At 58.6% G+C, this 27,793-nt stretch overlaps 1 protein-coding gene across 1 annotated transcript in view; it reads right to left on the bottom strand.

Annotated features, from left to right (window-relative positions):
* Nucleotides 1–450: 450 nt before the first annotated feature.
* Nucleotides 451–27,793, bottom strand: part of CPXM1 (carboxypeptidase X, M14 family member 1) — a 27,766-nt gene continuing 423 nt past the window's right edge. The window contains exons 2-17 of the mRNA XM_044428465.1: nt 26,308–26,365; nt 25,535–25,734; nt 23,041–23,183; nt 22,842–22,943; nt 19,381–19,490; nt 17,469–17,608; nt 16,415–16,499; nt 13,442–13,592; nt 13,127–13,215; nt 12,642–12,765; nt 10,396–10,592; nt 8,844–9,023; nt 7,418–7,715; nt 5,048–5,187; nt 3,274–3,376; nt 451–2,389 (exon numbers count right to left, since the gene is read on the bottom strand). Of these exons, the coding sequence (XP_044284400.1) occupies nt 2,127–2,389; nt 3,274–3,376; nt 5,048–5,187; nt 7,418–7,715; nt 8,844–9,023; nt 10,396–10,592; nt 12,642–12,765; nt 13,127–13,215; nt 13,442–13,592; nt 16,415–16,499; nt 17,469–17,608; nt 19,381–19,490; nt 22,842–22,943; nt 23,041–23,183; nt 25,535–25,734; nt 26,308–26,365 (2,383 nt within the window). The 3' untranslated portion in view covers nt 451–2,126. The remainder of the gene's footprint in view (nt 2,390–3,273; nt 3,377–5,047; nt 5,188–7,417; nt 7,716–8,843; nt 9,024–10,395; nt 10,593–12,641; nt 12,766–13,126; nt 13,216–13,441; nt 13,593–16,414; nt 16,500–17,468; nt 17,609–19,380; nt 19,491–22,841; nt 22,944–23,040; nt 23,184–25,534; nt 25,735–26,307; nt 26,366–27,793) is intronic.

Below are 27,793 nucleotides of genomic sequence, written 5' to 3'. Positions count from 1 at the left end.
TAACCCTTATTTTTTCAATTTTAATGGCTTGGATCCAGGATATGCCTTCTGTGAGGGGAAGGGCTCCACCCACACAGCTTGCCCATGCTGAGTTTTGGGTGGCCTGCACGCCACTCAGCATGCCCCACTCAGTCTCTTCCTGTAGCATTTCCGGGGGTGGGGTGGGGTGTGGGGGATGGGGAGGGCGGAGGTGCTAGTAAGTTCATTTTTTCCAGCACAATTGATCCAGCAAAAATCCCCTATCTTGGTAAATTTGGTAATGACCAGGCCATCATTAATCAGCTTGGTGGCAGCCCGATCGTTAGTACCATAGGTGCATTCATTTGCTGCTTCCCAAGCTAAAGCAACGCAAAGTGGCTTACGGCAACATTGGAAATAACGCATAAGCTCCGGCGTGCGCTATCCCCCAAGAAAGGCAGAGAAGGATGTGCAACTGAACACGAGGCAGGGTTGAAGATTAAATAGCAAAAGGTTTATTTGGAAAAACTCTTGTCTGAATGCCGCTTGACTAGCAAGGGCACCTCAATGCCAGCATTTTCGTACTTAACAGTTCCCACTCGCCAGGCTCTCCTTTCTGCACTGCCTATGCCAGGCCCCGGAAGATGGGACCACGTACCCGGCACGCTCCAGTCAGGGCCTGCCTGTTGGAGCAAGGGTCACGCCATGAGTTTGCCTGGGTGCTGTGACATCCTCTCCCCCACCCCAAGCCCTTGCATTTAAAAATGTGATGCAGAAGTTTGGTAAAACTAGGGAGAAGGGAGGGAACATCATGGAAGGGGCCAACCGCGCTCATGCCTGAGCTCCCAAACCTTGCAAGTGGGTGCTGCCATCCCGGATTTTTTCTCACTGGTGCACTGACAGAATTTCCTCTCTCTGCCGGGATGCTCAGCGGAGAAGGACCAAGCACAGCAGCTCAACTGTAGAGCAGTCGTGTTGCACACACAAGGCCTCTGACTCACTCCCGGCGTTTCTAGGTAGGACCAGGCAAGGCTTCTGCCAGGAGCTCTGGAGAGCCCCTTGGCCAGCGCAGAAAAGCATTGACCAAAACTGATCCAGGGGTTCCGCAGAGTGCACCTGCCTGTGTTTCAAAGCAAGCTTGGAGGAGCTTCTGAAGGTGCTCAGAGTTTCCCAGAGGGACAAAGAGGCCGGGCAGCTGCACCATTCCCAGGAGAGGCCGGAACTGTGTAAAGCCAACCTCCAGGATGAGGAATGCGGAGACACACCCTTGAGAATGGGTGACGCGCTGAGCTTAGAAACTGTAGGCCAGGGTGACAGCTAATTGCCGTGGCAGGGGCAGGGCGGCAGCGGCGGCAGGATGGGATCCTGCTAGTGAGCTTTCGAGGAACAGCCTCATCCATGCAGCTTTCCACCAGCTGCATCTCACCGGGTGTGTTGGAGTGCAGCTCTATCATCCCCAGCCATGCTAGGCCACTGGCCCAGTGCCTGGCAATTTTGGGGTTGCCCTCTGACACACCTGAAGGGCCCCAGGGTAGGGAAGGCAGCCTCGGCTGGTCCTCAAGAGCACAGCAAGGCCAACTCGGTTGTTTCTGGAAACGCACTGCTTGGGTGTCTTGTTTTCCCCCAGGATTTCCTGGGACTTCCACTGGAATCGGTTCCCAGTGCTGGGAACTGGTATGTGAAGCAATGAGGAGAGTTTCTCTGCGCTCCACCGGTGCAGCTCCATGGCCTGAGGGAAGGGCCGGGGAGAGTGAGCATGCACACATGCGTACGTATTAATTCACAGATACGCTTAGACCCCAAAGCCGTCCTTGTAGAAACCCAGCACCGTTCCTGGCGGGTTCCTAGGCACACATCCATCTTTTACGTTTTCAGATTGTTGTGAGTGCGGATCTCCAAACCAGCCACGTGAGAAAACCCAGCACCGAACGCTACTGCTATTAAGGGCTTGAGGTGTTCAGGATGCTGGAAGCAGAATCTCTGGACAAATACTAGAGTTGATACACCTATAGCATGTTTTCCCCAAAGCCGAGAAGTTGCTTGTGGGTTAGCCAGCCGTGCCTCTCTCCATATATAGGACCTAAAACATCTGGGACGAGGAAGGAAGCGTCTAAGAGACGAGAAGTGAAGGGGGGCTGGCAAACTCTTCCTTCCGCAGAGACGACCCCTCACTGGGACCGGCGCTGGGCCTTGAGCTTGCGCAGCCTCAGGTGGCGGAGACGCAGGGCGAGGTCCTTGGGCACTTTCCCGCCCTTGGCCAAGATCTCCCGCAGCCGCTGTTTGGGCGTCTTCGTCAGGCGGAAGTCGCAGATGGTGGGGTTGTCCTCGTAGGAGACGCGGCAGCTCCGGGTGACGGGGTGGTAACCCTCTGCGGCAGCCGTGACCTCGTACTCACCGGGGTTCAGCAGGCGCCAGTAGTCCCCATCAAAGGCTGCGGGGAGACAAGGAAAGGCCGGGGGCGGGGGCGTTATGGACAGCAACAGGAGGATAAGATTCCCTAGGGCTTGGACCACTGCGAAAGGCCACCCCAAAGTCCTGATCAATGGCCCTCGGACAGTTCCTCCTGTGACACCCCATTGTCCTGCGCGTGAGCTAATTTAGCAAGAGAAATTTGCACAAGGTAAGAGAAGAGCATTGCAAGATGAAACGGAAGCTGCAGGAAGGCCTTTGCTTCTGGCTTCCCTGGGGAGGGAACGGCCCTCTCCTTCGGAGGAAGGTGGGCGCTGCTGTCCGTTTTCCTTGCTTTGAGACCTGATGTCCCAGCTTTAGGCACAATCCTCCAAAGTGTTTTTCTGTGCAAATCCCGTCAACGGGAACAGGAGCTGTGCAACCGCATGGCTGGAAATTAGCAGATGGTACGGTCTCCCAAAATGCACTCCTACGTGTTGCTCGAAGTTCATGTCAGTTCATGTGCTGAGCGCATCACCCATGCTCAGAACCATCCGAGAGCCCAGAATCTTTCCTCCTTTGGCCTCCTTTGCCAAAATCACACCTCCCTCAGGGAACCCGTTGCTGGGTGGAGGTTTCCCAGCATTTGAACGAGCACTGGGTAAAATTAATATACACCCCTGGAGAATGATCACTGAGAGCCAGTGTGGTGTTGGGGTGACAGGTTGGAATGGGCACCTGGGGGATCCGGCTCTAGTGCCTGCTCAGCTCAGGAGCTCCCTGCGTGATGTGGGCCGGACTCTCCTCCTCAGCCCAGCCTACCTGACAGGGTTGTTGCTGAGGGGAGACAGATAGGGCGATGCAAGCTGGTCTGGGGGAAAAGGCCGGCTGCACAACGGTGCCCGTAATCGCCGGGCTTCCCCGTACCTGTTCGGATGTCGTGATTGATCCCATCCACCGAAATGATGGCGTCCGCAATGCCTTCCTCCGTGTCTTTGTCTCGCACAACTCCTTTAATGCCCCGGCGGGTCTGCAAGGACATCCCAGTGAGGCCCCGGCTGCACGCGCGGCATTGAAAACCGGGCCAGGCGCCGGGCAAAACCCAGAACTGAACTTGGCTCGCTTCGGGCCAAGGACCACACAATCTCGGCTGTGCACTGCGTTCCCCAGCCGGGCTGCAGCCCCATCCTTCCCAGGAGCCTTTCCAGATCGACCCCAGTCTGTTTCATGGTTTCCTGTGTACTTTAAAACACGTCCAGTTCTTGAGCCGAGGTGGCCCTGATCTCTGAGCACTTGCCGTGCGCCAGGATTCCCCTCTCTGCCACACATTCAAAGCCACGGGCTTTCTTTGCAAAACGCCCTTTCTTGGCCAGGGCCTTTTCTAGAAGCACAAACACCCCCAATGAGTCTCTGAGCATGCACAGAGTGCTCACTGCATCCACTCTAGCATTTACTTCTGCTTATGAGTATGTTTGGGTCTCTTTCTTTCAGGGATGCACTCAAGCGTGCTCACACTTCTGGAACCGAGCACGCCTCCTCTCTCCGTGCCGATCCCCTGCCTGGGTCGCCCGGCTGTGCCGATGTGCAGAGCGTCCTCTCCACCTCATCCGTCTCTGAGAAACTCCCTGTCCCAAGTCCCCGCCCAATAGCTGCAGATCTTGGCTATCCTGGGTGGCTACCTGAGTCCCAGGGGAGCCCGGCCTTGGGACAACACCTGGAACTGGCCCACATTCTGAGCCCCCTCGCTGCCCCTCCGAGCCCAGCGCGCCCCGGGAATGCATGCCAGGAGCAACTGCCCTTCCCACTCCCAGCGGCACTGAGCCCAGCAACCCCCCTGGGCCACCATCAGCCCTCAATCCTGTTGAAAGCGCCCATTTGGATAAGCAAAACCATAGAAACACAGAAACAGGACGAGTCAGAAGCGGCCTCCCGGGCCATCTAGTCTGACCCCCGGCTCCGCTCACGACATGCCCACCATGTGCACGTCCAGCCTGTCCTTAAATGCCCTCACTGTTGGGGTTTTCAAGGATAGGCTATACAAGGTATGTTCTTGCTTATACCATATAAGGAATCTTTATTTTATTTTTATTTATTTATTTGGGATACTTGTACGCTGTTCCATTTGCATAAGGAATGAGCAAGAGCAGCCATGGAAAGCACAGGCGTGTCTTCAAGGTGTGTGCACCTGCAACAGCCTGTCCCTAATCTTTCCGCTGCTGCCAGCATCGGCCCCTTTAAGATCCTGATCCTGTCCATTAACTTCTGTCAAGGCACAATGTGACTTCTTGTGGCGTATTGAGAGAGTGCCTTGTCCCCTGCCCACCTGCCTGGTCCCTGCGGTGACCAGAGGGCATCTCCCTGGAGGGTCCACATGGACCTTTGGCCAAGCCGGGCTCCACCCAGAGAAGCGCCTTCCACGTGGTGGCCCCATTTCTGTGGAATTCCTGCCTCTGGAGGTCAGGAAAGTTTTGGCACCGTGTTTTTTCTGGTGCCTGAAGAAGCCATTTTTGTCCCACAAAGTCTTCCTAGCTGCCCAGCCACAGTTCCACCGAGACACAGTTTTTGCTATTGTTATTGTGGCATGTTGTTGTTTTCACCTATTCTGCTCTATCGTATCTTTGCACTGTTCTGCACTCTGGAATTTGTTTCGGTGGAACCACAACCACAACCAAGCCCCCGCTCCCCAGCCCAGCTCCCTTACCTGCTCCATGTAAAGCAGCAAGGACTCTTTGTTGTTTTCCCACTCCTGCGGCAGCTCCGACTCATGCGGGAACTTGTCGCAGGACAGCTCGACTGTGATCTCGAAGCAGTTCGTGTGCAGGTAGCTGAAATCATTCATACCTGCCGAGTGCACGGAGCGGACGGAGCGTCAAAACCAGAGGCGGCCACCAGGGGGCAGACTCACCCGAAGGGAGACACCTTGTGGGCGACCTGATCCCGTCTGCCCAGCTGACTGGCCCAGGGGGCTGGAGACAGCAGGACGGGGCCTCATCCGCGGAAATGCCCATTCCACAAAAGAAAATCCCTCCTGCTATCCCTCAATGTGGATAAGGGCCGGGTCTTGCACCTGGGGCACGGCAGTGGGTGGCATGAGTACCGGTCAGGGGACAAGTGGCTGGAGAGCAGCCCTTGCGAAAGGGACCTCGGGGTGCTGGTCGACTGCAGGCTGAACGTGAGCCAGCCGTGTGATGCGGTGGCCAAGAGGGCGAGCGCCACCCTTGGTTGCATAGCCAGAAGCGTGGCTTCTAGAGCGAGAGAGGTGTTACTGCCACTCTACACGACTCTGGTGCGCCCGCAACTGGAGGATTGTGCTCAGTTTTGGGCCCCTCATTACAAGAGGGATACAGCCAGGTTGGAGTCGGTGCAGCGTAGGGCCACAAGGTTGGTGGCCGGTTTGCAGGGGAAGCCGTATGAGGCGAGACGGAGGGAACTGGGACTCTTCAGCCTGGAGAAGGGGAGACTCAGAGGGGGTCTGTTGGTGACATACAGGTATGTGAGGGGGTGTCACACAGAGGTGGGCAGAGACCTGTCCTCCCCTGCAGAGGAAGGCAGGACGCGCTCCAACAGAGCCAAGCTCAGGGAGCCAAGGTTGCATTTGGATGCCAGGAAGCACTTCCTGACAGTCAGGACCCCGAGGGCGTGGAATGGGCTCCCACGGGAGGTGGTTGAGGCCCCATCGGTGAGGGTGTTCAAGGATAGGCTGGACGTGCACATGGTGGGCATGTCATGAACGGAGCCGGCTGGTGCCGGAGGTCAGACTAGATGGCCCGGGAGGCCCCTTCTGACTCGCTCTGTTTCTATGTTTCTGTGTTTCGGTCTGTCAGAGTGACTGGTTTGCTCTTGGAGTGCCTGTTAGAGCAAGCCACCCATTTGCCTGGAATGTCAGCTGACTTTAGGACCAATCTTTTAGGAAGTTTTCAGTGCTCCCTGATGATTTTGCTGGTAACTGTCATTTTAATGACTTGTTGAGGCTCTCTCTCTCCCTCTCCCTCTCCCTCTCTCTTTGGTAAGACATTTTGGAAAGTTCTATTTAAAAGTGGGGTGACATTTTAAAAATACATTAAATATTAGTCAAACAAATTGGCTCCTCCATCTCTTTCATTTCTTAAAAAACACCCCTCTCCACTCCCTTGTTCCAGGACTGCACTGCTTTTCTCTTTTCCACACGCACACGCACATCCCAAAATAGGTATTTGCCTAGTTCAGAGAAACCTCCTCTCGTTCAGCTCTTGCCTGCTTTTGGAATTGCAAAGCCCAGTTGGAGCCAGAGAAGAAAAATATACTTCGGTGCAACCTGATTATGTCAAAGTTCACATGCTGCGAAATTCTGGTGGGACTTGTGTGAAGTCCGTTCAGTTAAGGCCAGTTGATGGTTGCATGCAGATGTTTGCATGGGGAGATACCTTAGAGTCATAGAATCATAGAAGAGCAGAGTTGGAAGGGGCCATGCAGGCCATCGAGTCCACCCCCTGCTGGTGCAGGACACCGAGTCACACCTTAAACTGAGGTGGTGTATATGAGTAAGTTGAGTGGCATTGGAACACGTGGGAAGCAAAATATGGAAGCCGCCTCGGTTCCTTGCAGGAAAAGGCGGGGGGAATATAGCTCTACATGCAGCATCCAATGAACTGGAGCCAAGCTCAAGGAACCCAGGTTCAACTTGGATGCCAGGAAGTCCTTCCTGACAGTTAGGACCCCGAGGGTGTGGAATGGGCTCCCACAGGAGGCAGTTGGAGCCCCATCGGTGAGGATGTTCAAAGATAGGCTGGATGTGCACATGGTGGGCATGTCCTGAGTGGAGCCGGCGGGAGCCGGGGTCAGACTAGATGGCCCGGGAGCCCCTTCTGACCTGCTCTGTTTCTATGCTAACCCATATGGAAGACGGCAAGCGGCCGTGTGGGGAGCTGGGCATGCAGGTCGCTGCTCCATGTGAAGCCAGCCCTGCTGCACTGGGGGCCGTGCCTGCCCTCCCACCCAGCAGTGCCCTGGACGTCTCCCCCCAAGTCCTGCCCTGGCGCTGTCATGGTGACGCGCGCCCAGCAGGAAGCTCGGGGCCCGCCAGCTCACTCACTTCCGGGCACGGTGTGCCAGTTGGCCCCGTTGATGATGTTGCCGGACCTCATGAAGTCGTCGTAGTGGCAGAGGCGCCGGTCGTCGTCCACCATGGCCAGGTTGGAGGCAGCGTAGACGGTGGCGAGCCAGCGGAAGACGGCGTCGTCGGCCGTGGGCGTGAGCTCCTGGGCCTTCCAGTAGGTGCGCGTCATGTCGAAGGGGTAGGTCACCACCAGCTCGCCCCCGTGCAGGTTGGCGCTCAGCATGAAGGGGTAGCGCTGCATCCAGCTGATGACCGCCCGGGTTTCGGGGGCGACCTGTCGCGGCGGGAGGCGGGGGTGCGGGTGAGCGCTTCCGGGGACCAGGAGGAGGGCGGCCCCCGGACCTACAAGACCCTCGGGAGGGGCTGGCTGAGACCTCCTGGCCCGGCGGAGCCGATTCTGGCCCTGGGTGCCTCCACCGGGTCTTCCCCTTGCCGCGTCGCTCCCCGCCGCACCCCAAGGGACCCTGCCTGCCACTGCCGCTGCTCCAGCCCCAGGTCCCGAAGGCGCCCTGCCTCTTCCCGTGCGCCCGCTCTTGCTCGGTGGCCGCCCCCTCGGCTCGGGACTGCCCCCCGGAGCCCCTGCACAAAGCGGCCGCCTCTCTCCCTTCCTTCGGATCCCCAGCCCATATTTACTGCACAGCCTTCGATGCCCCCCCTCCCCCTCCCTTGATCTCCAGCGCTTTGGGCCCCCATTCCCAGCATTCCTGGCCCTTGACTGCACTGCCAGAGGGTTCTGGGAATCCTGCCTTCTGCCTGCCCTACCCTACTGCAGCCTTCCTCAACTTGGTGGCCTCTAGATATTTTGTACAACCACTCCCATCACTTCCAATCACGCTAGCTGGGGATGATGTCACATAACTATTTCTTAGATGCCTTAAAAATTAATGGTAATATGGAACAACAGATGCATTTGGCTGGGAATTGAAATCCATAGTCCTTCGCATAGGTGTGGTCTCATTTTGACCCTCCTCCATGAGGACTTGAAGCTTGCAGAAGCCAATATTGTTAATGGGCTGTGAGATGGCCTGCATAAAGGCGGTATGTACCCAGAGACGGGGCAGAACAGGACATCCCTAGAGCCAGTGAACTGGAGGGACATAACACTGTACAGAAGCGTGGCAGGGAACCATCAGCAAGATGGTGGAGCGGTGGTGCAGCGGTTAAAAGTGTGGGGGCAGGGCTCACGGGATCCGGGTTCAAGTCTCCACTCGGCCATGTTGCTCACCGGGTGACTCTGGGCCAGCCACAGACTCTCAGGCAACCCACCTCACAGGGCTGTTGTTGTGGGGAGGAGGGGGGGTCCGTACGCCGCCCTGAGATGCTCGAAAGGAAGCAAGGTGGCCTATACGCAGAAGCGTGACGAGCAAGACCGGGAGGCCTGCGGGGAGGGCCGCTCGCTCACCGTGGCGTTGGGGTACGTGTACGACTCCGGAATGGGGATGTAGTGGTTGGGGAACTGATGGGGCACCATCTCGTTGTCCTCCGCATCCCACAGGGCCGTGTTGAGGTCGGCGAAGTTGTGGTTCAGGTCGAACCCCTCGTAGGTCCAGCGGCCCAGCGCCCAGCCCGACAGCTCCGAGCCCTGCGGGGGCGAGAGGAGCCGCCACGGGAGCTGAGCCCAGAGGCCTTCCCGGAAACCCCCCCGCGCCCCCCGCGCCCCTCTGCTCCCGGGAGCGCATCCTGGCCCCAGGTAAGGCTCTGAAGGCACAAGCAACGGGGACACACAAACTTGTTTCAGAGGAGGCATCGCTTCCTTCGAACCACGAGCGTGTGGCGGGTGCGACGCCACGGCCGTTTCTGACTCGGGTTCAAGGCTTTGGCTGTGGGGAGCTAGACTGACTTCTGTCTCCCTGTCTTGCGAACTGTCTGGTGTGGATGCTATCGGGGATGGAGAGGAAAGGCCGAGGATTCTTCTGCGTTAGCAAACGGAGCGACAGGAGGCATCGCCCCGGCCAGAGAGTGTCCCCCGAGCAAGCACACCTGTGCCAGGCATCGGGAGGCGATGGGGCGAGGGAGCGGCCGTGGTGGGAGGGAGCTAGAGAGAGCGGCAGAGTTTTGCCCGTTGAATGCCCCACACCACCCCCAGGGAAGGCCCTCCTGCACCCCAGCGGGTCCCGCTCTTCTCTGTCTGTGCTCCCTTCCCAGCGCTCTGCACCTCTCGGGGTCTCCAAAGCCCCGTCTTTCCTTCTCCTCTCTGTGTTGGGAATGCTGGGAAAGTTGAGATAAATCCTGGCAGAAAAGGGTCTTTTAGGTGTCTTTGTGTGATAAGATGCCTGCACCCCTTTCTCAGGAAGCACCCCCAAAAATTCCCAGCCAGGCTACGGCTTGGCACTTGCTGTTACTTGAAGAGGTGGGACCTGAAGGCTCCCCCCAGAAGCTGCCAGGGCTGCTGCTTTGCTGCTCCGGAGGAGCCGGTCTGGCTGCCAGGTGAGCAGCACTGCACTCCCCCTGTTTTGCACGCCAAGGTCACAATAACCCCATGAGCATGATGTCAATCTCTTGCAATCAAACGCCGTTGCATTCTGAGCCCCCTGCAGCCCCCGCACCTTCTCTGGCTGCGTTCGCCTTGTTCCGCCCCCAACTGCCCAGCTGCTGGGCCCGTGTGGCTCAGAGTCTATAAAACACTCTGCGCATGTTCCAGAGGCTTGAACCTGGCAGTGGAGACCCCTGCCCGGCAGCGTGCGGCCATAAGTTGGTGCGGGGACCCCGGGGGGGGGGGTCTCACCAATAAAAGCGCGGGGAGGCGAGGCGGTTCTGCCTTCCCTGCGACTCCTGGCAATTCATTCCCGCCATGAGTAAAGAGGCCCCGAGAGGAGCGACAGGCTGGCCCCCTCCCCGTGCAGAGAATGGAAGAGCCCCGGCTCCCTTCTTCCGAATCGAATCGCTGCAGGAACAGCCCCCACCGTGGAGGCCCCCCACCTGCCCGCCTGCCCCGGAGCCGGCCCCCGCCTCACCAGCTTGTAGGCTGTCTCGTAGCCGTCCGGGTTCATGGAGGGCAGCAGGTGGATCCGGGTCTCCGTGACCAGCCGCCGGACGCGGGGGTTGCCCTGCTTGTACTCGTGGCACAGGTACTCCATCAGGTTGAGCAGCAGCTCCCGGCCCAGCACCTCGTTCCCGTGCATGCCAGCCACGTAGCGGAACTCTGGCTCCCCTGCAGCACGGGGGGGGGGGGGGCAGCCACAGTGGGTTTCCAGGAGGCCCTGCGGCCAGCTAGCATTTTCGCAAGTGAGCTTTCCCTGGAGGTCTGCGGGCAATTCCATCATGACCTGTCCATCGCACACCTGGAGGGCGCCGGGTTGGGGAAGGCCTGCTCTGTTCTCCTGGGGGGTGCCCCACGGCATAGGGGAAGGGCAGAGGTACCACTGGGCCCCTCCTACTCCTAATCACCCCCCATACAAACTGGGTGGCCTGCAAACCTTCGTGCTGGTTTCAAGGTCCACAGCGCGGCGGGCAAGGGTGTCACCGTGGCTTCGATTGCAAGGAGCCATTTAAATTCATTAAAGCAGAACCATGCGGTCTCACCCTGAGCAGCCTGTGCCGGAGGCCCCCCAGCTGGGCGCGCCCCGTCGGGGCTGTCGTGGTCTCGGCACCGGAGGCGGACTGGACGGAGGGCCTCTCTCGTCCGCCGGCGCTTCCTGGTGCTGCTTACTGGCCAAGAAGCACCTCGTCGGGGCGCTTGGTTTGCGGGGGCTCCCCCCGGCCTTCATGCAACCCCCCCCCCCAATCCCTGGTGTTCTCCTCCAGTCCCAGGTTTCTGTTCTGGCTGCCTGTGGGAGAAAGGTGCTTTCCATGTGCTCAGAGATACCCTCTTTCTTATCAGTTCTCGTATTTCGGAGCTGAGTCAGGTCTGAGAACGGGATCGGGGGGGGGGGTCCCGGCGTCCTCACTCCCGCCTTGCAAGAATGGATTGAAGCAAAAATGGACCCCGTGCAGAGAAACAAAGCCAGGCTGCTCTGCCCACAACACACATTCCAGGCACGGAAGGAGGCCTGCCGTGGATCCGCCCGCGCATTCCTAGACAACAGCCTTGGCTGAAATTCGGCCCGGGAACCGTGATATTTTCCAGGCTGACTCAGCCACTGGCCCTCTCTGGGCTCCGCGCTGAGTCAGCAGGTCTCCGACCCAGGGAAAGTCTCTTGGTCTGGTTGGGAGATGACCAAGGTCCCTCCCCTTCCTCGCCCTTGCCATGTTTTATTGTGGCTAATCCACCTTCTATACTTGTCGCCTGACTTTCGGTGACCGAGTAAGGGCTCTCCAGACAGGTCACTCACAAACAGCTAAGACAATAACACAACACCTCCTGCCCCATGAAATACACAAAACATTGCAACATGCAAGTATACAAAACATTGTAACACGCAAACATACAAAACATCGCAACATTGTCAGAGGGAGGAGACGCTGTTCGGAACCCTTTCAAAGGCCTTTACTAGCCGCCTTTCCTAGGAGCCGGGCGCCTTTCGAGCATCGGCCTAGGCTCAGAAGGCAGAGGTGTGCCAGGAGAAGGCACCCCTTGTCCTTAGCAGGGGAGGTGGGTCCTGTCGGGGGTCACACGGGGCAGCCCTCACCGAGGTGCTCCCAGGTGGTGCGGGCAGGGCCATTTCTGGTGCAGGTGGAGCCTCGCTCCATGGAATGCTCCTCCCTGCAAACGAGCGAGCGAGCGAGCAAGCCAGTCTCTGCACGCAGAAAATACGGTGTGCTCCAGCCCAGCTTTTCTCCCTGGCGTGCGAGCTTTGGATGTGTGCCGGTTCTGTGCTGCTGCCACCTTCTAGGCCCAGCTAGGGGAGTCGAGGCCGGTGGCCCACGCCAGTGAGAAGCGAGCCCAAGGCAGGAGCACTGTTTCTTGAAGCGGGAGCCACTTGGGCCTCCTGATTCCTCGTTTTGGGTGCACCTTATAAAACAGGGATTGGTACAGGCTCCCCGAAACTCCACCTGGGCTGGGAGATGACAGGTGGACACGCTTAATCATGGCTGTTGCTCCACAGCTCATTTCTAACATCACCTCCACACAAGCCCTTCTTTCTTCTGCATCATACCTGTGTTCCCCCTTTCTCCCACTGTGGAACTCGCTCACGGAGGTGACATGCAGTTGGGCTCCCCTCCAAGCTCAGGCCAGCCCCAGACCTGCTTAGCTGCAGCACCGTGACACCCGCCACGCCTTCCGGCCACCCTCTCCTTCCCCCCGCCTGATGCCACTCACCCACTTCATGCTGCCCGGGGTTGTCCGAGATCTCCATGACGTACATTTTCAGGCCCAGGTAGCTCTTGCCGATGCTGTACACCCGCGTGATGTTGGGGCACGCCTCGTTCACCTTCTTCATCAGCTGCAGGAGGGGAAACGTCACACACCTGCATGAACGCCAGGTGCTCCAGGGGAGCCAATCTTATCTCACCCGCACCCCTCGGGAGCATTTCCCCAGGTGAGGTAGGAAAGGCAGGTAAGAGGGATAAGCTCAGGAGATAGGATAGGTGAGTGTGGCAGGCAGGTGTCAGGGGAGGGATGGCAGCTCAGGCCAGTGGGGAGGTGTGGCCTGGCCCATTCCCTCCTTATTCCAGGAAGGTAGTCAAAAACGGGCCGTTCTGTGGCCATTTCTGAGGAGAGGAAGCAGCTGAGCATCCTGGAATTCTGCATCTCCGGATCAGGTTTCCGTCTTCGTGTTTTCTCAAGTGGCTAAGGAGACCCACCTTCCTCATTCCCTTGTAGTTGTGGTGCCCGAAATCCAATTTATCCTTGGTTGCTGGTGCATCATTCCACAAATAGACGTTGTTGGGATCTGGACGGGAAGCAAGAAGAGCGCGTCAGATCCGGTCTTGCTCAGCTTCCAGCAAGGGCCAGCTCTGATGCTGAACTGTGCAGCCCCCCCTGAGTGCCGTCTGGGTCACCCCAGAGAAGCCTGGCCCAGGCCCCCTGGTGGGGTGGGCAGCGGGGCAGGCAGGACGGGGGGCCTGCCGAGGCCCACGCATTTGCAGGGGGCCACGGCTGAGCCCGCAGGGACCCACCTGGCACGACGCAGCCCAGGATCTCCGCCCGCAGGCATATCGTCCCGTTCTCAAACCACGACTGAGGGTTGATGCGGATGTAGCGAGCCACCACCGGGACGGGGAGCAGGTTGAGGACGGGGGTCTCGGGGTCCTTGTTTCCAGGAAATGTCTGCAGGAATGGGTTTGATGGGTCACATTTGCGTGCGGCCCCCAGCCCGCGGGGCTCCCTGGGAAGCGAAAGAGCGGGGCGCCACGCAGGGTTCACTGTCTGGCTGGCGCAGGGTCTCCAGGGGGAGGGAGTGGGACTCCCGCTGCCGCGGAGGGCCCCTCGCAGCAGCTCCCACTGTCCGAGCCTCCACGCCTGGCAGCTGCTCCACGCAGGGCTGCCAGAACTCAGAACCGGTGTTGACAAAGCTGGCCTAAATGGACGGAGGGCCTGGCTCGGGCAAAGGCAGCGTCCAGGGCCCCAAATTCCCCCTGGCCTTCCTGGAGCAGGGGCTGGACCGAGGGTGAGGGGGGACTCGGGGCTCGAGTGGAACACAGAGGATGCCTTGCGCAAGGTCGGGGTCTTGGTCCGGTTGCCTGCTGTCGCTTGCAATGGCTCTTCCAGAGCTCCGATGCCCAGGGAGCTTCTGTTTCGCTGGCGTCCTGACTGGGGGGCTCCAGCCGGCCATGCCCCCCTCATCTGGCTCCCCCCCCCCGCAGCTGCGGATGGTTTGGAGCTTTGGGTCTCCCCTCCCCTCAGTCCTGAGAGACTGCCATGCCTCTCTCAAGACTGGCACTTAGAAGAGCAATCGAAAAGAGGCAGATGGTTTTTGTGGCCCTTGCCCCACCACCCTGGAGCACATCTCCCCGGAGCTTCCCCAGGGCTGTCCCAGCACCGCCTTTACAATATCTGCAGTGTTGTGGACGGCTGATGGAATGGGGATCTTGGGGGGTCCTGAGAGCGCCACGCACATTGGTGCTGGCCCCTGCTGCCCTTGAACCCGGGGATCTGGGGGTCCTTCATCGCCCTTGCCTGAAGAAGGGGTTGTCCTCATATAAGTCGGCAGAGAACCGCAACTCGGCAGGTGTCCCCCTACGGGCTGCCCCACCCCCCCCAGCAAAGCCTCCTGCGGCCTGGACTCCCCCAGACCGGGTCCTTCAGTGGACGGGGGCAACAGCTCGCATCGTCTGGGCTGGTCAGCCATGCTGGCGGGGGCTGATGGGAGTGGCAGTCGAAAGTGTCTGCATCAGCTGGTCAATTGTCCTGGTGGGAAAGATCCCCTGAGCCTGGATTTCCTCTCCGCCAGGTGAGTATTCGGTCAGCGCAGGCGACCCCTTGCGCTCGAGGGGTCGTTACGGGTTTGCCCCTCGGAAGCATGGCTTTGGCAGTCTGGCAGCCCGAACTCAATCGAGGGGAGGGCGTTTTGGGAAGGCTTCCACCCCTCCCATTCCTACTGGGCTGCTCCGACCTCGACCCCAAACGGCCCTTGAGCGCAGCCGCTCTGCGGATGGCGGGGCCTTCTGTGCCCCCCCCCCCCCGGTCCCCAGGTGGAATCAACTCCACCGGGCACATGGCTCAGCCTCACGACCGGGGTGGCGCACGGTGCCCCTGGGTACCGTGTCCCAGCAGCCTTTATCATCTCCTCCCCACCCCCCCTTTTGCTTCTGCCACCTGCCAGCTACCTCCTCGCTCCCCCCGCACCTGCCCTCGTCCCCATTCATGGCCCGAAGCAGAGGGCTTCGCTTGCAGGTCTGCGGCTCTGAGCAAAGATGCCCGTGGCCGGCAGGTCGGCCTGTGGCCGCTGCCCCAGCGGGAATCAAGGCCCCATTATGAGCGGGCCGCCCGAGCCTCTCCAGGCTGTGAGCCGGCCGGGAGAGAGCGCAGATGTCGGAGGCACCTGGTTTCCCTTGGCGGGGCTACAGGAGCCGCGGGCCTCTCCTTGGTTGGCCTGGCACATCCTCGTGGGCCAAAACCTGCGTGGAGGCGTTGCTCGGCGCCGGGGCCAAGCCCCGGCTCAGTTGGTCCCTTGTCTTGCTCCGTCTTAAGGGGCAGCCAGGAGCCAGGCAGGATGGGAGAGGGCCCTGCAAGCAGCAGCAGCTCTTAATGAAACGGAACTCTTTGGGCTGTAAAGTTTGCCAGCCTCAGAGCAAATGCCAGCGTTCGGACAGAAGGGGAGATTCTGAGAATCTCAGCTTTCAGTAGGTTTTTTTTTACGTTTCTATCCCTTATGGCTGCCAGGGAAATGTACCAGCATATCTAACACCATGTTAGTTAGAGGTTTAAACCACCCCAAATGTTTTCAAATATATCATGGCATCAACATAGCTTTAAAAAACACCAAGCACACCCACTCTTAATTCGTAGCCTGGCCAATTAATCAACTAAAGCTTGAGTTGATTAATCTTGCAATGGAAGCATACAGCGCCGATGGGTTGGGAGCAGGGTGTCAAGGATGAGCTCAAGCTTTAGTCTCTCGGTAAAGCAGAGAGCAACGTGGCATATGGGTCCATGCACTGCGTTGCAATTCCTCTTGGGATCTAGGGGTGACTTGCGCCTTTTCGTGGGAGAAGCAGTGCCAGTCTGGATCGGGGCCCCAAGGACACACATGCTCTTGAAGCTAATTTCCTTGGGCCACAATCCGGTGCAAGTTTAGACAGAGAAAAGCCATGCAATTCCCAGCATGCATTTCTCTGCCTAAGCAAGCGTCGGCTAACGCCCTGTCATTTCTCCCCTTTCTGCAATCAGGATGGATATCGTAGCAGGAAAATACAGCTCCAAAGATGTCCTTCTATGTTGCTGAATGACTCTCCACATCCCTCGAATCCTCTGCTTTGCAGGATTAATCACCAAATTAATTGCCCTGCTTCCCTTGTTCATACCATGGGGAGGGGGTTGCTTCTGCGGATGCCTCTGAACCTTTGCCTCTTTTTCCAGTTTGGGGCCTGCCCTCCGCCCACCAGTCCCAAGGGGCTGCCGGCTTTGCGCCCCTACCCACAGCGACTCACCGCCTCTTCGCTCCCGTTCTTGCCGGGCTGCCAGTTGTGGCTGTCATTGCTGAACTGCACCTTATAGGAAGTCACCCAGTCGTAGCTAGAAAGAGAAAAGGAGGGTGAATCTTGGGGAATGCGCGAAGGGGAGCCTCGGAAGCGAGGGGGGCCGCGCGCCCTTCCGCCCCTCAGTGAGTCACAAACGTTGCCCTCCCACTTTAGCTGGGGAAGGCCATGAGTATGGCGCTCATACAGGAGGGGATTTATGGCCATTGAGCGAGTGAACTGCTGAAAGATGTTTCTATGACTCCAACGCGGGAATAATCCCACAGAAACTGAGCAGAATTGACCATCCTGAGAATCCTGGATTCTTCTTAAAGCAAGGTTTTTGTTCTCCTGGCTACAAAAACAGCCTAAAAATAACTGGGCGATATCCAGGTATATCTCACAAGCAAGCAGATGGGCACAAAAGTGAATTGGGGAATCCAGAAATTGGGGGACAGAGTTTCATATCTGATGTCAGCAAAGCGAACGAGGCAGAATAACACCAACAAATTGTTGTAACCCCCCTCTTCATCGAACATGCAGGTAGGGCATGGCTCGTCACAGGTAAGAAGCATGATCAGAGTGTCCTGTTCGCGTAAGAACAAGAACCCCAACGAATGTGCACGCTACGCAAGGCTGACCACAAAGCAGCCTTTGTTGCTACGCTCCAGCATAACGTTACACCCTTGTACCCTCGCTTGCTTGCTTTAGCATAAAAAATGTGTGCAAATGTAGCTCAGTGGGTTTCCCCTATTGTTCGCTGTTATTCAAGCACCTGCATAGCCGTCCGTGTAAAAGAGTATAAAAATCCTGCCTTTGATCTGCTCAGCACCGCACTCTAACGAGTGATGGTCCCTGAAGGCAGGTAAATAAACTCTTTCTCTCGAGAATTCCAACTGGTCTCTGGTCTCATCCGTAAAACCGCGGCATACACACAAATCATATGTACGTTTGCGTAAAGGCTGCAGACTCTGGGAAAGAATTTTTAAAGAGGCTTTGCCTTGCTTCGCATCTCGCTGGCACTTACGTCCAGATTGAGTTCAGCCCTTGTGTGATGACTCCAGTGAAGCGCGTCATCCTCCGGGCGTCGATTTCCAGCCACTGGTTCTTGTCTTTGTACCCAGCACACCAGCCGCCGTCAAAGAAGTCTCCGTCGTGGATGCCGGACTAGAGCAGAGGAGGCAGAAAGCAGCGGTAAGCAGTGGCTGAAGGCAGGATTCGGGCGAGGATAACTTGGTCAATGGGGCATTTTGGAACCAGTCTTATATTTGAAGGGGCTGCTAACGAGGAAAAAAAAAAAGGCTTTTTAAGGAAATGCTCTTCCTAAATGCAGCAAGAGGCCCAGCTACAGAGATCCTTTTGGAATCAAAGTTTCCTCTTGGCTGATTTCCAGAAGCTTTTTTGGTCAGCTGAATCTGGGAAAAAGACTGTTGTCCAATCAAGCCCCAGATAGGTCTAGAAGAAACTTCATGGGGTTTTGCAGAATTATGCCATAAACAAGATGCCCCAGTGAAAAACCTAAGCAATAGCATGTTGCCAGGAGCTATGGAGTGTTTGGTGAGGTTAGGCCATCATATTATAACTGGTCAGCAAGTGTAAAACAGGATAGCTTCCATTTATGACTGCAGCAGAGCAGGTGACATTGGACTAAGGTACAAAAAGCGGCTCCAGGTAAGGGGGTGAACCAGGCTGGGGGTAACCCACCTGTTAGCAGAAAGCTGTATTACTAAGGCGTGAGGTGTTGTGTTAGGTTTCACCAGTAACTACTGTGGTAGCAGTTTCTTTCCATACTTGTCTCTCACATATCGACTTCTTAAAAAATTATGTAATAACACTTGATCTAAATAAATGGGCCTCCTCTGAGAAGCCGCAAACGGTGTTGCGAGTGTGTGTGATCTACCACATTGTGCATTACGGATGCTCAGGAAGCAGCGCTGGCCAGTTTGTGGGGTTGGGCTTGACCACTGCTGGGTTCACCTTCTCACAGTCTCCAGAATACATAAAGCTGTTTTCCCTGGCCTGGCAGTCTCCAGATGTGATGGACTCCCTGTCATTCCAACAAATCTTGTTTCCAGCAGCTTGGAGGGCACCAGATTTGAGCAAAATCTCAAGCTGAGGCCCCAAAATGGGCTGAAATGATTCAGCTTCTCAGGAATTGCACCAGAGAGAGTTGCCTTGGAGCTCATTTCCCCAAGTATGTTCCTTAGAGAAGAGCTGCTTTTGGCTGTGAGAAACAAAACTGTTTGCTTGACTGAAGCAGCTTCGCCACCCCCTCCCACTGCCCTCTCTTAAGAAGGCGGGTTAGATCCCTATGTGCACTGACCTCTTCCGAAACGGTTTATATAAAACCCACGGCGAGAGCGGCTGTCTTTTGTTCTTGGACTGGGAGAAGAATGGACACATTGCTCACGCAGGTGAGTGTGGAATTCGCAGAGCATCGGGGCACCCGTGCAGCCAGCCACAAGGAGCGGCGTGCAAACTTTCTTTGCTTGCTTATATTCTACACCCAGATTTCATAATTACATTAAAAATGCCTCTTTGATAGGAGGCTCAATTTCCTCCTCGCTATCCTTGAATCTGGAGCAAGGCGTCTTGGCGTGACCAGGCCTCCGGGGTGGTCAGGCCTCCGGGGTGGTCAACCATTCAGATGCTTGTGACCGTCAGTCCCATTGGCACTGCCCCTTAGTCCTGCTGGCTGGGGCTGATAGAACCTGTGGCCCAAGGCCTCCGAAGGGGCGCCATGTTGGGAAAGGCTTGTGTGGATGAGCCGGGCTTGATCTGACTAAAACTGTCCCCGATTATCCGCCCCCAGGGGCTTTGGAGAGGCCTGGGGCAAGAGGAGAGGGCTTTCGGCCAATGGTGCCCATGGAGACGCCTTGCAGCTCTGCCCCAGCTGCTCCCCCTGTTGGCGAGCGGGAGTCCCGCACGAGGGGCTTCACCTGTATGTTGAGGCGTCCACGGTGGGCCCCGAGGCCATCGCGCTGGATACTGGAAGCTCGCAGCTGGGAGTCCCGCACCTTCAGAGACTCGAGTCCCAGCGGGGGGCATTCTGAGGAGGGGAGGGGTGGGTGGGATGGATGGATGGAGCGGGAAAAAAGACAAAGCCAGCTGAACAAAATATGCTACCTACTTTCTTCCCCAGGTTGCCCAGTTCCTGCTTCAAGGCAGCCCTCGGGTGCAAAAGGATCCGGGCCTCCCTTCCTAGCGAGTTTGCCAGGAGTTGGCCAACCCTTGCCCTGGACAGGCTGGGCGAGGTGCAGAGCAAGAGCTGAAGAGCTTCCCCGCTATTGTGTCTCCGTGCCAGGAAACTTTCTGGGTCTTGTGCAGCTTTGAAGGCTGAAAAACTCGCTGCACGACGCCAAGAGCAGAACCACCACCATGCAAACCCTGCTTGGGATCCCGGAGCAGGAGAGGCGGAAGGGGCCCCGGAGGCCGTGCGCCCCAGCCTCCTGCCCAGTGCAGGACTCGGTCATTCGAAGCAGACCCGGGGTTTTCATGTTTGGCATTCCCCCATTTTTCTTGCACAAAGTAACAGCCACGGGGATGCTTTGGTGGCGCCGTTGGAGGGCAATCGTAGAAACATCCAGGGCTTGGCTTCTAGCCCCCAGGCTTTGCAGGGGTCCAGCCTTCTCCTGTTGTCAGCAGCCGCCGCCGCCACTGCTGTTGGCATCAAGAGTTATTCTGGAGCTTCTGAAAACTTCGCGCTTTCCAGCCTTCGGCCTGCTCCCGATGCTGCCAGTCTAGCTGGTGAACAAGCCACGCTGGAAGGGGTTCGGGGTTCGGCTATAGCACACTGCTGGCTGCAGGGGGGCTTCCAACACATCTGGAAGACATCTGGTTGGGCAAGATGGGTCCATGGGATGTCTCAAAATGGGGAAGAGGAGAAGAGAGTCGGACTCGGGGACGGCACAAGGAGAAGCAAGCTGAGCAGAGGGATGCATGTCTGCGGGTGAGTGCCTTCCATTGTGGAGGGACGGTGAAAACCACACAGCTGTTTCCCACATGAGCCTCGGATGAGTCAGCCCTCCAGAAGAGATCTCAGGCAGAAATAGGATGAAAAGTCCAACCACACTCTTTGGAAGGAAACTGGCAGGAGACGGCCAGGTCTCCCTTTCAGGGCCCCTAATCCTTTTCCAGGGCAGCCGCTGGAGGAGCAATTATGCAAGGCTAGCAATTGCCCAGCCTTCTTTAAAAGGTTTGGGGTGGGGGCGGCAGAGCAGGGCAGCTGCGCTTTTGGAAGCTGCTGACACGCAGAATTGGGCAACGATGCCCGTTGCAGCAACTCCACGCCAGGAACGCCTGCTCCATCCGGCTAGGTGTGTGTGGGTATCCTTGTTAAGTCCCAAACACAGAACACCCCATAGAAACTGGATGTCATTTTGGTGGCAGAGCAGAATTAGTATCTGGAATTGTGGGGTGCCTGGAAGTGACGCCAGGAAATAGGACTTTGTTTTCAGTTTCGTCATTTGCGCAGAAATAGGAAGTACCACTGGGGTTGTGGCTCCCGTGGGAGCGTGCTCATCACCGTGTCCTTTTACCCTTGCGGGGCCAATCCAAGTGCCAGCACAAGTCTGCGCTTTCAACACATATCCCGCCCCCATTTCTGTGGAACCAAGCCCTGACCCCAGCTGTAGCCTCTTCCTCTGAGAAAGTGGCCACCATTTCCCCCAGATGTCCCTTCCAGCGTGTCCCCCAGTCTCCCTTTCCTGGTCTTGTGCCTAGGAATGTGTAAAGATAAATGCATGTTCTGTGCATGTTGCTAGTCCTCAGTGCCAATGGGTTTACATATGTGGTTCAGCTACACCCAACAAGCATGCTATTCTGTTGCCAGACAGAGACGCACAGGCTCTGAAGTTCATCACCTTTCTTGATCCTTCACGGAAGCTCGAATCCAGCATTGGTGGCTGCTGCATGAATTCCCTCCCTGCTCTGCGGCTCCCACGGCTGCTTTGGGGGATGCATGTGGGCACAACGCCTTTCACTTCGCTTCTCATTTAGCAGGCACACTCTCCCCATCTCAGCCACCAACAAAATTTGGGGGTTTTTTTCCAGCGAGCAAGAAAGAGTATCCTGCCAAAATTTTCCCTGGCAACAGCACAGCCAAATGCAGTCCTCTGGATGCCACGTGAAAGCGCAATGCCCGAGGAAAAATAACAGAGCCGGTGAGCCAAGGATAACTCGAGGAAGCCCAACCAGCCTCCAGGTCTTCGGAAATCCAAGGCCTCTTATGAAAAAGGCCGGAAACTGGGGCCGTCTCTTGCCAGTGGCCTTAAAGCCATGGCTGTTCTCTGCTGGTGCGCACTGCGCACTCCCCACCACAGCGTGTGACCTGCACATTATGCAAGGTATGTGGGTGCTGGGCTGGAGGCTCGTTCGGAAAATGCGTGGATCTGTGGCCAGCTGGCAGTGCTGCATGCGACGCACATGTTGGCAACGAGTTTTCCAAAGAGAGGAGTCAGCATTTTCAGGGGCTTCCTGGCACAACAAAGCTGTGCCCCAGTCAGAGTCCAGGGCTCTAGTCCTCATGGTCTGGACAGGTCTGGTGCATTTGCGTCTGCTAAAATCGGGCAGACCAAGGACCCACTGCTCTGGCAACCCTTCGCCTTTACAGCTTGCCCCTTGGGGACTGCCACCTCTTCCTTTGCCCAGAAAGCCGTCTTCGACCAGGTGCGGGCAGGGAGGGCCGATCTTTTCCCTACTCTACTGAAATTATGACCCTGAAATGCAAGACCGTAACCCTTTGACCCCCGTGCCAGAGAGACAAAAGCCACCCATGCTGGAACAGGGACTCTGCTTGGGGTTACTATGGGGCCTGGGACTGCTAGTGCAGGAGTTTAGCACGATGTAAATTGACGATGAAGGTCACCAGCTGCTTGAAAGCACGGAGCCCTGGTTGTCCACCTGTTGCCAGATCGGGGGCCGGGTGGCTGTCGGGGCTACTTGCCATTTTCTACGTATTCCTTGGGATGTTCTCACGAGCGTGGACTCCTCCAGCCGTTCAGGGCAAGTCACGGATGCGGCTGGCTTTCTGGGGGCAAGAATCCGGTCGACGGCACCCAAGGCAGCTCACAGACCGTTCCTCCTGCTCAGCCGGGATCCCTCCAGCAGCGGCCATGGGGGCAGCCACGAGTGATGCTCGCATCCATGTCTCGGCTCCCGGCTGCAGCTGAGGGGCCACCGGGACCCGTGGCCTCTGCCACGCACCTCCTCCCAGAAGAGGGGGACCTGCCCTGCAGGGCCCGTGTGGGGCTCCCCTCGGGGCCTGGCTGAGGGGGCAGTCAGGAGGCGCGCCCAAGTTCCAAGGCGACCCCACAGCGCTGCCTCCCGGCTTGCAGGAGGATGCCTGCAGCTGCAGGCCAGAAGAGTGTGCGAGTGGCAGGCGGGCGGACGGGGTACATACCTGACGCCTGCTTTGCCGCTGCTGTTTCTGCGGAGGAAGCCTTGCCTTTCTTCTTCAAGACCTTCTTCTTGACGACTTTACGGAGGACAGTCTTCTTCGGGGCTGGAGAGAGGGCAAAAGCAGAGGCGTGCCTGGTCACCCCTGGGCTCGGCGGGCGGGCGGGCGGGCAGCAGGGGAAGCGGGAGGTGGCAGGGCGAACCCTCTCGGCAGAGGGGAGGCGGCTTGGGGACCGGCACCGTGGCGCCGCTGGGCGCTGAGACACCCATTGGGTGCTCCGGCTTGGCCACAGGGGGTCGAGGGCCCGGCAAGAGTGGGACGGACCCAGAATAGGCGCCGGGCTGACTGGGGCCGACACCGCACAAAAGGCAGGCGCCACAAAGGTGGAGGTCCCTAGGAAGGGGAACTGGCCGCATAACCCCAACCCTGTTTGAGATCGGAGGCCTGCACCTGCCCCCCCTTAACTTGGCACCCGCCCCATCATCCTCAGCCAGCATGGCCCATCGGGATGGAGGGAGTTGCGGACTGATGCAGCCGGAGGGCTCCTCACCCCAGGACTCCCCGTTCTCTGCACTGCTGTGGGGCGCAGGGTGAGTTTCCCCAGCGACGACGTCTCTTTCCTGTTCTGTGCCAAGTTATTTGGGGTGCCTTGGTTCCGAGCGGTCAGTGAAGACCCTTGTCTAGGCACTGATCGGCTCTGGCAGGGGTGAAGGCTGCTGGATCTGGATCGATCCTGAGGGGCAATCCAGGTGCCTGCCTTTTCGGACTCCCTTTGGGGACCAGGCTTGGGGGTCGCTCATCCTGCCCGAGGCCTCCACTCTAAAGCGGACCGCTCCGCTGCCAAGGCTGGCGTCCCCTCCGAGCTGGAGGAGTGACTGGGTGACCGTGAGGGGCTGCGCCTTCCAGCCGCCCCCCCCCCACCTTTGTCTTATCCCAGTGTTTCTCCTGACATGATTCATCTGGTCTGCCAGCAAAGCGCGGACCAAATGGTGAGATGGCCAGACTGGGACTGGCCGGGGTGGACCTGAGTCCAAATCCCCGCACAGCCACAGAGCTCAGGGACGAGCTGTCCTCGCTTGGCCTAGCCTACCTCACAGGGAGGTTGTGAGGGTAAAATGGGGAGGGACCATACACTCTGGCATGAGCTCATCAGATCCATCGTCAATAACAACGTGCTTTTTCTAATTGCTGTTCTCTGAGTCGTTTGCATATTTCCTGCAAGTTTATGTATGGAATTTAAATACAGGACCTGAACTGAGTGCCAAACCTGAGGAAAGGGTGAATTGTCTTCCCCTGCAATAAAATGAAGTTTACTATGTTGACCATAATAGCAACATAGAAACAGAGCGAGTCAGAAGGGGCCTCCTGGGCCATCTAGTCTGACCCCCAGCTCCGGCCTGCTCTGCTCACGACATGCCCACCATAATGGGAACAAACGGGCAAACCGATCCACCCTGGTATAATACCAACCAAACAAGCACTTGTGGGGTGACCTCTCAGTTGGCCTAGTAAAGGGATTACATGAAGATGGACTGTGGAATTTCTCTCTTCGGCATCACCCTCCAACAACCGGCCTAGGCTTTACAGCCCCACCTGAGATTTCCATCTGTGTATTCCCCTCTGGACTGGCACAGGGCAATCTGTCTGTCTGGCCCGCAGACAGCCTGGGAATTGCATCCCCAGGACACTGGGAGGGCCCCGGCTTGGGGAAGGCTGCCTTTGAATGGGCCCAGCTGTTCCCTCCTTTGACTGAGGGCACTTCCGGGTGGAGGCTTCCTGCTGCTGGCCATATTTTCCTCTGTGGGCCGAGGGGACAGCACAGGGGGGCTGCAGTGCGATGAGAGCGGTCCTGGGACAGCCACCCCCCACGCAGCAAAGGAACGGCCGGGGCCCTCTCGGGTGACTGGCCACTAGCCCGAGGCCAGGCACGCTGCAGATCGCCCTCCCCAACCCGAAGCCCCCACACGTGCTAAGCTGCAACGCCTGCCAGCCTCTGGCCGTGCTGGCTAGGGGCTGATGGGAGGTGCAGTCCAAGGGGACCCAGCTTGGGGAGGGCTGTTATAACCCCTGGAGGGGGCTGCCTTTTGCCTTTTCCAGGCCATCCCACCTTTTTCTGGGGCACTTGGCCAGGTGCGCGACTCGAGAGAGGTCAGTCCTGAGGGCTGCCCGGTCCAACACCTGCGTACTGGGAAGGAACCCAAAGGAGGCCGAGGGGAACGGGGCTCAAGGCATCCGGCCCGCAGGCCAGACCGGTCACAGGTCCTGCTTTCCCGTTTAGCCTGCCAGGTGATTCCCCCCGAATCTCCATCAATGCATGCACAAGAAGCATATGAACGCAACGCACACCTGCACCCATGTTTTGGGGGCAACACTGGAGTGGCTCCCCTCACTCTCCTCCAACCCCTGCGTGTTGCACCTCCCCTAAAGGAAAGGAAAGAGCGTGCAACCCGTGCGTGCACACCCGGACGTGCCACGGCTTGTGTGCTCGCAGGCACACAGAAGCACGCGAAAAGCACGAGTGGCAGCGGAGCGCTTGTGTGGACGTGGAATCCCCTGCTGCGCATGTGCAGGGGGCCCCGTGGCCTTCGAAGGAGTCCTCGTTGCACATGATCTGTGGGATGCGCTCCCTCTCCCCTCTCCCCACCGCCAGCTGCTCTGCAGCCACAGGCGAGGCATGTGCCGTGCGCAGGACGCACAGTGGCTGCTCTGTGCGGGCCTGGCCTGGCCTGGCCTGGCCCGGCTCCATCGGGCTCGGCTGCTTCCCTCCACCGGCTGCGCGAGCAAACAGCTGAAGAGCAGAGCAGGCGGCCTGTGTCTGGAGCACCAGGCGTGGCGTGGGAGCCTGGAGGAGGGCGAGGCCGCCTGCCGCGGGGAAGCCTTTCGAGGAATGCAGCCTCTGTGGCAGGCGCAGGGGAGGAAAGGGGAGAAGCCGAGCTCAGCCGGCGCTCGGAGGGCAGGGATGATGGCTCGGACTCCGGGCGGGTCTGAGCGTGGGTCCCCATCTTGCGCACCGATGTGCAAGCAGTGGCGTCCCTCAGCAATGCAGCATGTTCAGCGCTCAGGCCCAGGCCGCACCGCAGCTGCCCGTCCAGAGTGCCACAAAGAGCCCAGAAAATTGCCGAGGATGCAGGAGGCAATCCGGTCTCAAGATGCCACGGCAGCCTGCCACGCACCCACAGACAGTCCCGGTCCACGCAGCGCAGCGCAGCGCCTCACCCCCTGCCACAGAGGACTGGGAGGCACACGCAGAGCGCAGGCCTGGTGGGCGGGGGGAAGACCCCACCCTTGTGGCAGAGCACACGCCACGCCACGCCCGGAGAAGCGCAAAGCGCGGGGACACGATGCAACGGCTGGCCCTGCGCTGTTGGGCACAGCGTGCAAACCGCAAGCCACACGAGCCACACAGAGAGCGCACAGGGGCAGCACACGGGGAGGATCGCGCAGCACATCTGCACACGGAGGAACTCACAGCGTGCGTCATGGGAAGGACGGGAAATATCGACATCAAGGGTGGGGGGACGTATGCACTACGGGGGGAAAGAGGTCGAAAAGGTCGGGGACCTGCCGCAGCACAGCAGTCGGCTCCTCGCTGTTTAGCTGGGCGTGTGCCACGGCCCTGCACACCAGGCACCTCAGCATCACGAAGGGCCCGGGGCCGGCTTCCCATCCGTTGCAGAATGCGCGCCCCAAAGGGCATGCGTGCTGTGGAACATGGGGGTGGATGGCGGCTGAGTGCTCCGCAAGCGTATTATAAAGGGGTCTCGCCTCTTGGAGGAGGTGGGGGGGGGGCATCCAAAATGATCCCCGAGCAATGTCATAGCAAATGGGCCACCACTGTGTACACCATTCCCAAGGCAGGGAATCCATGCTGGGAACATGGATTTCCGCACTCAGAATAGGCACAGACACCGCGCATTTTGACCGCTGCAAAGAGAAAACAATATCGTGTGAATGGCTGAGGAAGCACCTCTGATTCCCTTTGGGCAGCATCTGTCTCGGGGGCGCCTGCATCCAGAAGGAGACAAGTTGACCCCTGCAATGGAGGGCCAACCCGACCTTAAGCATCCATTCGCAAGTGACATTTGGCCCAGGTTTCCTTCTCATTCATTCCCAGGCCGGGGCAGCGGCTCCAGCATTCCAGCCGCTGCTTTTGAAATGTTGGGCTTGTTCTTTCATTTCTCCTTTCCAAAGGATAAAGGCAGGGTCTTTTCTGCCAGTCCGCGAAGGCAGAGGCGGCCTTATGGGCCGGAGCATTGAGGCCGCGGCCCCAGAGCTTCCACCGGGAGCCAGGAGTCTCCGGGAGAGCCTCTGTCCAGGAGCGAAAGGAAGGGAGTGGCTTCCACTCGCCAGAATCATGCCCAGAGGCTCCTACCTGTGGCGTCGGGACCGCCTGGGTCAGCTAGCCTTTGCCCACAGGCGCTTCCCTTCAGACACCCCCTCCATCGTAGCCTCGCATCTGCTTCCACAGGTAGGGGTGTCTCCAGGTGACACGGTCCTTGAGAGAGCGCTGGCAGACGCTCCGGCACATGCGACCGCGCGCCTCTCCTTTCCCCCCGTGGCCCGAGCCCCGGGGCTTTCGGGACCCGGCGCCAACCGCTCGCAAGGGAAGCCCTGCGCTCTGCCCCGCGCGCGCGCTCGCCGCCGCCGCCGCCGCCGCCTTCCCGGGCGCCCGGGCCCCTGCAGCGTCCCGCGCGCTCGGTGCGCAGCCCTGCAGTTCCGCGAAGCCCGCGACCCGGGGCTGGAAACTCGCTCGGGCGGTGCAGCCCCGGCTGCCCACCCGCCGGCCCCGGGTACCTTTCTTGCTGACCGTCTTCCCCGTGGAGAGCGGCGGCGTCCGGGCATCGCGCGTGGGAAGGGGCGCGGTGGGCCGGGGAGGGCCGGGGCTGGCGGGCGCCGGGCTGGCCGTGCCGCCTCCCCGCGTGGCCGGGGGGGCGGTGGGGGAGCCCGCCGGGGGG

The sequence above is a fragment of the Varanus komodoensis genome, unplaced genomic scaffold (genome assembly GCF_004798865.1).
Source record: "Varanus komodoensis strain SLA01 unplaced genomic scaffold, ASM479886v1 scaffold2, whole genome shotgun sequence".
NCBI lineage: Eukaryota > Metazoa > Chordata > Lepidosauria > Squamata > Varanidae > Varanus > Varanus komodoensis.
This window is presented reverse-complemented; position numbering and strand designations above follow the sequence as displayed.